Source organism: Pollachius pollachius (genome assembly GCF_949987615.1).
Source record: "Pollachius pollachius genome assembly, chromosome: 7".
NCBI classification, from domain to species: domain Eukaryota; kingdom Metazoa; phylum Chordata; class Actinopteri; order Gadiformes; family Gadidae; genus Pollachius; species Pollachius pollachius.
Genome location: NC_136940.1, coordinates 6149182 through 6157381, shown reverse-complemented (window position 1 = coordinate 6157381; position 8200 = coordinate 6149182). Strand labels below are relative to the sequence as shown.

Below are 8200 nucleotides of genomic sequence, written 5' to 3'. Positions count from 1 at the left end.
GATGACTCATGGCGCTATGAACCATGTAAATATTCAGACTTATTTAACTGCAAATATATACAAACAAACTTATTTTTGCCCAGTTTTATTAGTCCTTGTAAAATGTGTATCGGTAAAGGTTCATAGTAACAATTCACAAACAATCTTAATCTACAGATGACAAGAACAAGAGGCGGGAGGAGGATTGACTGACAGGCTTCAGTCATGTACACTCAAAGTATTCTGCCTAGCCTCCAACTGATTGAAAACTTTACTTTTAGCATTTAGAAGCAAAGTGATTCTTCTTACATAAATTAAAAGTTTCAGGACACAAGTATGCTACGTCAAATTAAAGTTAGCATTTCTATGTCCAGCAAATAGGGAGAGTAACATTTTCATGGACAAAAATAGCTAAAAACAGAGAGCCTTCACCGTATTCATTTATTGACAATTTAAAACCACATCTTACGTTAACTGTTTGGTTGACCGCCATCCTATGCCGGTGGTCTACACACTGTCGAGTAGAAATTAAAAACTTCATTTCAAACAGAACTACAGTATGCGTCTAGGATGTGGTCCAGAAAGAGACGACGGGGGAGAATATAAAAAAGAAAATACAACAAAAAACACTACAAAGGAAACAAACTGGTTTTCCTGCAGTTAAGACTTAAAAACACCCAGAAAACGTTTTTTAATTTTTCAGGGAACACTAACAGAAATTTAGTGGCCTACGTGAGAGCTGAAGGGGTGTGTGTGTGTGTGTGTGTGAGTGTGTGAGTGTGAGTGTGAGTGAGAGAGAGAGTGTGTGTGTTCTCTCAGTCACTCATATCCATGTCGGCTTGGTGGTGGTCGTCTCCGTTCTGTTTGGACTTCTTCGGGGGGGCTTCCATTGGGCCCTCAAAATCCCGGTGGGGTTTTGGGGGCGGCGACGCTGCTTCTGATTCGTCGCTCTTCCCCTCCTCCTCCTCCTCCTCCTCTTCATCCTCCTCCTCCTCCTCCTCCTCCTCGTCCACATCCTCTTCCTCCTCCTCCTCCTTTACAGGCTTGTCGCTGTCATAGCCCTGCTCCTCCTCATCGTAGTTGCGGGTCACCTGTCACAGAGAGGGCCGGGATGAGTGCTTTAACCGGCTGCTGCGGCCTACACTAAAACACTGCACAGGTGGTCGACAGCACGATAGACCACACACACACAAAATGATACATTTCACCGTTATTCCTTATAGGGTGGGCAGAGCAATGATTTGACCAATACAGCACAGCACACTAATGGATTTAACTCAAACAATGATTGACAACTGGTAGTGTCACGTGATCAAACGTCACTCTAAGACTATACAAACATGGCAGATGTACGGGCAGGGAGAGTTGGCCATGCCAGAGCTGCTTCAGTTATCTTAGCTGCCGATTGGCTTTTTGGTCTCTTCCACATACACAGCCCACACAACAGGACATCAGGGAAGAAATTGCTTTTGGCAAAGAGGTTCTGAGCAGATACATACCTCGCAGCACTGGATCGTTAAGCAGAACAATGTTTAGAACCACAGAGAAAGAACAAAAAACAAAGCGGGACTATGCTCACCATCGCCGGTAGGGGGGAATCTGGCCCACTATCTTTAAGTGTGTACCCCTCCTTAGGTTTTTCTAACTGAAAATGTCGAAAGAATATATAGATGTGGCTGTTTAAAGTGAGCTTGGAAAATAAAACATCCAGAATGAGACAAATGACGTGCAACTGATCATACACGTTATGAATGTGAAATTTACAATCAAAATGAATTCAAAGAGGAAAAACTGAAAGAGCACCCACCTTGACGTCGCCTTTCTCACTCTCAGACTTGCGCTCGCGATCCCGCTCCTTGTCCTTGCTCTTCTTCTTCTTGCTGGACGAGCGCTCCCTCTCGTCTCGGCTGCGGGCGCGGACCTCCTTCCTGTCCCGGTCCCGATCCTTCTCCCTTTCCCTCTCCTTCTTCTTCTCCTTTTTGTGACTGGAGAGGGTGCACAGGTCAGACGTGGTCATTGCAAAGTGAGCGAGAGGGCGCGTGTGCGTCGTGCGTACGGCCGGCGCGTTCTGCTCACCGTCTGGGCGAAGGGGACTTGGAGGGCTTTCTCTTGGGGGACCGAGACACGGTGCGGCTTCGTCTGCGCCTGCTGTTGAGGACAAACAGATCACCGTGATGAACGTTGGGGAGGACGGCGCACGCGGCCTCGGTTTGGACTGTGCGCGTGGGGAGGGGAGCTTACCGGCTAGTGCTTAGAGATCGCCTGGCACTGCTGTAGCTCTTCGGCGGGGTCTTTGAACGCTTCTTGGCCTTTTCCTCCTTCCTCCGCTCCCTTGTGAAGGACACACAAACAGAAACATGGAGTCAGCCGAGAGGGTCGATGGATAATGAAACCAAAGACTACTGATGCCTTTGCTTACGATCCTGAACACTGAAAGGAGGCACTTGTGTGTCAAATCATACCGAGCTCGCACTGTGAAACAACACAATCTCCTTTGAGGTGGACAAACAACGAGGAAGTGCAGTGTTGGACACACACACACACACACGAACCCCAGGAAAGCACAGAAAAACACACATCATTTCTTTGAAGCCCGCTTCCCTACGGTGTGGTCTCATCTCCTGCCGTCTAAACCAAAAGCCCCCCCTGCCGTGAGGGGCGCACCCACCTGGATCTGCTGCGCCGGCTGCGGTCCCGGGAGTGGGTCCTTCGCCTGCGGGGGCTCTTGGATCTCCTCCTGCTGCGGGAGTGGGACCTGCGGCGGGACTTGCTCTTGGATCGCCTGGGGAGGAGGGAGCAGCAGTCAGTGTCCGAGCTTCCGTACCCATGTGGGAGGTGGGCACGTGGTCGTGAGGGAGGTGTGCGTCCTTCTTACCTGTGGCGTGAACGAGACCTGGACCTCCGGCGCCGTGACCTCGACCGTGAGCGGGAATGTTTGCGTTTCTCTTCCTTCTTAACTGTGGACGTGAGCAGAGAACAGAGGCTTTGGTATTCGGGAACGCCGGCGAGAGCAACGGAAAACCAAAATGAGAATGCAGAAGTTTTTTGGGGAAAATTAACTAAGGGTAAAAGTGCAGAGACCGATTTTTCAACAAGTAGGGTAAAAGAAAAGATACAAATAAATGCAATACAAATTGATTTGCATTCATGATCCATAGGCACAGTATAGCAAAGAATCACAGTTCTCTCCATCTTTTTAGATGGATTGAATGTACCTGGGTTGCTACAAGGAGTGCTGCCTACATGATCATTGCACTACTAGCAGGTTGACCCCCTGAGTGCCTGATATTGACCCAATTCATCATATAGAGGAGGGTTGGACAAGTCAGTATCCAGTACTTACTGCCTGGTTCAATAGCTGCCGAGATGAGGGACTGGGCTTCCCGGACCCTCTTCATGGCCTCCTCGATCTCCTTGTTGGAGGCGTCGGCCTTCATGGCTTGGTTCAGGTTCATCCCCGCCGCCATATGGTTCAACCTACAGTAGCAGGAGTTATGTCACTAGTTCCTTCAAAGGGGTACATGTGGGGAACTGCAGCCTGAAAAGGCCCACAGGGTGAATCGTTTTAGGTGCTTACTTTGGGTCCATAGACTGCATCAGCTTCAGGAAGTCAGCGGAAATAGCCTAGAATGGAGATGGACAATATGTTCATGTTTTTTCAAGCTTTCAAAAACACAACTCTGTGTGGAAACTAATTGGGTCAAATCCTGACCTGGGGGTTCATGTTATGGCCTTGCATTCCCATGGCGGCCATTTGTTCCATGTTGGGACCTCCCATCCCTCCGAACGGCTGCCCTCCCATCTGGAGACACAAGACATCCATTAGTAACACACACCTAATTGAAGAGGACAAATCACGCTCCATAAGAAAACTAATGGATTTAGCTGGATTGAGTTACTTTGGTAGGAGCAGGTGGATGAGTGCACTTAACAAAATAGGAAACAGCCCATGTCAAAGACTCATTAACAAATCACAGTTGTAGCCTGAAATTATCCAATTCAATATGCCTGATCCAACCGAAGTCAGGAATCGACATATAACCAGAGGTCGGGGTGGGACATCCCTTATCAAACAGTGGGTGGGCGTGTCCCAGTGGCTAGCGTAGAAACAGCCATGGTATTTTAATCTGTCAAAGCACTTTGGTGCTTTCGTTAAAGCACCAGAGTAATATAAATTATCCAATTATAAAGGAATATAATTGGATGAAATACTGTTCAGTTTAACTAGTACAGGCAGTCATAACTACATAACAAGAGTTTACCTGAAGCAAGCAAAAATGCACACAAGAATCTTCTGAAAATGACCCACATTTGAAACTCCTGTTCCTTCTCGTACATTTGTTTGTGGCATTGAGGAAACAAAACTTGATTCGCTTCTGAACAAGAGTGATATTTTCATTTCACGGGACCTTGAATCCGATTTCAACCTGAAGACTCATGGCGCGATGCACCATTTGAATAAGAAAATAACAAAGGCCAAAAACTCACCGATGCAAGAGGATTGGGCGTGGGGAGAAGGCCTCCCCCAGGCATCATCCCTGCCACAGCATTGGCTGGAGCCAGCAGAGACAGAGCTTTAGACTCATCAGGAATAGCTCCTGGGAGGGAGAGAGAGAGCCCATCAGCGACCGCACCCACACTCCAAACATCACACTTTAATCACTTCTGACTACGCTCACAAGGGACATTGGTAGCAAACACATACCAACCTACCCCACCACCACCACCCACCCCTACAAACAGTCCACATGGTTGCCTTGATTGATGCTGAGCTCTTTTCGTTTGACTAGTATCAAATCTTAGGATTAGCAGCTAGCAGTACTCATGTCACAATACACACTTTGGTCAACACTGCCAAGATGTTATCACCTGCACTTGATTTTTAAGTCATGAACCAAACGTAAGCAAGCACAGTTGTCGGTTGTCCAGTGGGGTGTGCTCTCATTTTTCATTAGATGTTTTATGAACAAGCGACTCGCGTCGGCTGCTTCGCTATAAAGCACACAAAAACATTGAGATACAGAAGACAGAGTTCATGATTGGGGTGGAGACAGTTGGGTACACATCAATCACGTATGCTGCATCACTTACCGTCACATTGGCTATGACCATTGTTTGATTAACCTGTCTCAGTGGCCGGCTAATAACGGCGGTCACCGGATCACTTTCATAACACACAAGAGGCCTAGCCAGTTTTAGCATCGATAGGCAAAAAAAAACAACGATCCACAACTTGCTACAAACAGGAGATAAACGAGCATCGCTCGTCATGTTCTATCGAGTAAAGGGCCTACGAGGAGCCCCGATAGAATCATGAAACATTGTGTCCAATGCTGCAGTAACCACAGAATAAAAGACTCAAGGAGGAACGTGTTATGGGAAGGTGATTATTGGCTTAGGGAGCTGAAGAGTTCCCCAAATGTTGGCATAAAAACACGGTGCCGTGGGATATGTCAATGATAAAAAAAATATGCAAGAGTGTCCATGCTCGTAATAATAATCTACTGTTAGGTCTACTATTATTACGGCAGAGTACTATACACTACAATGGCGTGTGCACAGAGGATCCTGCCTGTGTGAAAACGCTTCAAAATCTAGGGGGAAACACTGCTGAAAACGTGGGTTGATATATATATATATAAAAAAATACATGTATTTTGTTTTTCAGAGCGAGAGACAAACTTGAGCCTTTCAGCCACGCACTCACACACACAAGACACACACAAAACAGAAAGGACACTTGAGAAACAGGATAAGGCTGCAGAAGACAAAACTGTTGGTGGCATTTTCAGCAGGGCCTGGAAGTATATAGGGCTGGCTGAACCAGGAAAAACAACTGTAAAACAACAACAAAACAAAGAAACACCACCGTTAAACTTGAGATTCAACCCTTTTTTTTGTCATTTGTGGATTGGATAAATAACAAAGCATTTCACTGCATTTACAAGCAGAGGCTTAAGACTATAGTTTTCCTTTGTTTTCTATCAATTTGTGTATAAATATATAGATATATCTATACATCTATAATTATATATACACAAAATGTTTAATATCTATACTACAGGTGAAAGGCAGTTAGGCAGGTGGTTGATGCGTACCCTTACCAAATTCAGAGAGGCTTTCCAGCAGATAAGCTGGACATCTTTCACATCTATACTAGCATGCATAACCATTTCAATTGCATGCTTTGTTTCAGGACATGACAGCTGATTAAATCATCAACATGTATAAGATCAAATTTTGGGGAAACCTTCCACTGCCTCAATCCCAGTTTTTGGAGGAGAAATGGAGTGGGGAATCCCCTGCAAACAGCATTTTGCTTAGAATCTGTGCGACTAATCTTTTAACTGAACAGATGCCTTGGACAGAGAGAGAAACAAAACAACAGTTAACAGGTTACTGCAGAACAATTTGTGAGAAGGGGCTTTGGAGCCTGGTGCCAATAATTTTTCTAATCTCCTGATGGCAGCAGAGGACCACGCTCAGCCAGCAGGGAGGGGGCTCTCTGCAAATGACTTGTCCACTACGAAAACCACAACACAAATCACAGAGAGAGAGGTTTACAAAAAAAGTGCTAGACATGGGCACACATGTACATTTTCCTTCTGTATACACCCCCGCAAATGCCAAGCACTAAAAAAGCGTAGGTAACTTGGCTTAGCAGCTTGCCTGGAGACTATGAAATATGCATGTTGTTCACTCATGTGTAGCCATTTTAGGGCAGAAGGAAGACAGACGCACACACAAACAGCTACCCACCTTCTGCGAATGGAACCACAATCAGGGCCCGGTCGACGAAGACCGTGTTCGTCAGGTGCTGGGACACCCCGACCGACTCAGTCTCGCGGAACTTTACAAAACAGACACGTGAAGTCACAGGCAAGGGAGAGTCACTGGAAAAAAATACGAGAAAGTTGTGCAAAAATACAAACAAAGGGATTTTTCACTGCTTTCAAGGAAATTATGTGTGTGGATGAAGATAGTATTTCATGGCCAATCCTGGCAATTCACATGATTATCACAACTGACCATTTTTTTAATGCATAATCCAAATTCTACTGGTTTAAAAAGGTTCTACCCAACCAATAATGCAATGATCGAACTGAAATTGACCAGCGCTAGCATCGCATTTTAGTAGACTGCATCAACATTCCTACCTGCGGTGTAACCAGGTGAATTATGACAGACGAGAAATAAAGCAAAGAACACGTTTAAATCAGAATATTTAAACAATTATATCAGTATGTAGAGTGAGATACTTATATCGAGTATTTCCGGATACATGGAGAGGACAGTGGTTTAGTTACTACTACTAAAATGCCACTACATATGTACCTAGTGCAAGACATACGCGCATAAATACGTTTAGACAACTAAGCTGTGCAATCGCACCCAGTAGCCGCAAAGACCGTTACATAAGAGTGCATAACAAAAAATAAAAACGCACTGCATCGTTATTAAACGAGACTCAAGCACACTCAAACCACTCATTTCTAAGGATAAAGGAAGTCGGCTACTTCCGTAGCCACTTCCCGTCCTACACGCTGTACTGCTTGCAGTTCTTTTAAAGCATGTATTTTTTCACATTAAAGCCCCAAGATGACCTGTAATGGGTTTTTATACGGCTTGTGTCGATTCGAGCTGCACATACTCGGTCTTTGTTGAGCCCACATCTGCCTCGGATCCCCGGCAGTGTCCCGTTACAGGGCTGCGTTAATGCGCGGGCAAAACACAAGACAAACACCGCCGCAAGGAGCCAGGCGAGCGGCCTGACGAAGGCCCCACAAAGCGGCCAACGTGGGCCGTGTACAGACAGAAGCACCGAAAGAGCGTAAAACAAATAAATACTCACTCTGGAGGGAATAACTTCAACTCTTCTATGTTTCCAAGGAACCCGAACAAAGTTCTCATTTGTTCAGAGGTGGTGCTTGGAGACACATTGGTCACCTGAATCACGTTCGTGTTGCTGTTCATTTTTTCAACGCGTCCGTCGCTAGCCGCAGAAGGCTAGGCTATGTTGCGGGATATTCGCACACGCGAAGACTCCGGAAGAATTGTAAACGCGACGTCGCTGTTTTCCGTAGCACGCTTAAGAGAAATACTGAAACCGCGCACAAACGACCATTTTACTGTAAAACGTTTGGGGGTTAAATTCCAGCCCGGGACACTAGGAGCCTATGGGCACAAATGGTGGCGACAATGCAGTTTTCGTTAGCGTTCC

General features: G+C 45.9%; 1 protein-coding gene across 3 annotated transcripts; it reads right to left on the bottom strand.

Annotated features, from left to right (window-relative positions):
* Nucleotides 1-399: 399 nt before the first annotated feature.
* Nucleotides 400-8191, bottom strand: LOC307078027 (uncharacterized protein). Of its 3 annotated transcripts, none has more exons than XM_079739584.1 (13): nt 7832-8191; nt 6739-6872; nt 4468-4577; nt 3692-3781; nt 3557-3603; nt 3323-3456; nt 2855-2936; nt 2648-2761; nt 2221-2310; nt 2056-2127; nt 1787-1964; nt 1559-1624; nt 400-1070 (listed from the first exon to the last, which is right to left on the bottom strand). In XM_079739584.1, the coding sequence occupies exons 1-13, from the start codon at nt 7951-7953 to the stop codon at nt 795-797; spliced, it is 1515 nt and encodes a 504-aa protein (XP_079595710.1). In that variant the 5' UTR covers nt 7954-8191; the 3' UTR covers nt 400-794. The 3 variants fall into 3 exon arrangements, with proteins under 3 accessions (XP_079595710.1, XP_079595709.1, XP_079595711.1); XM_079739583.1 differs by having other exon boundaries at nt 3323-3459; nt 7832-8189; XM_079739585.1 differs by lacking the exons at nt 6739-6872; nt 7832-8191 and adding an exon at nt 4849-6732 and having other exon boundaries at nt 3323-3459.
* Between the last annotated feature and the right edge of the window lie 9 nt (nt 8192-8200).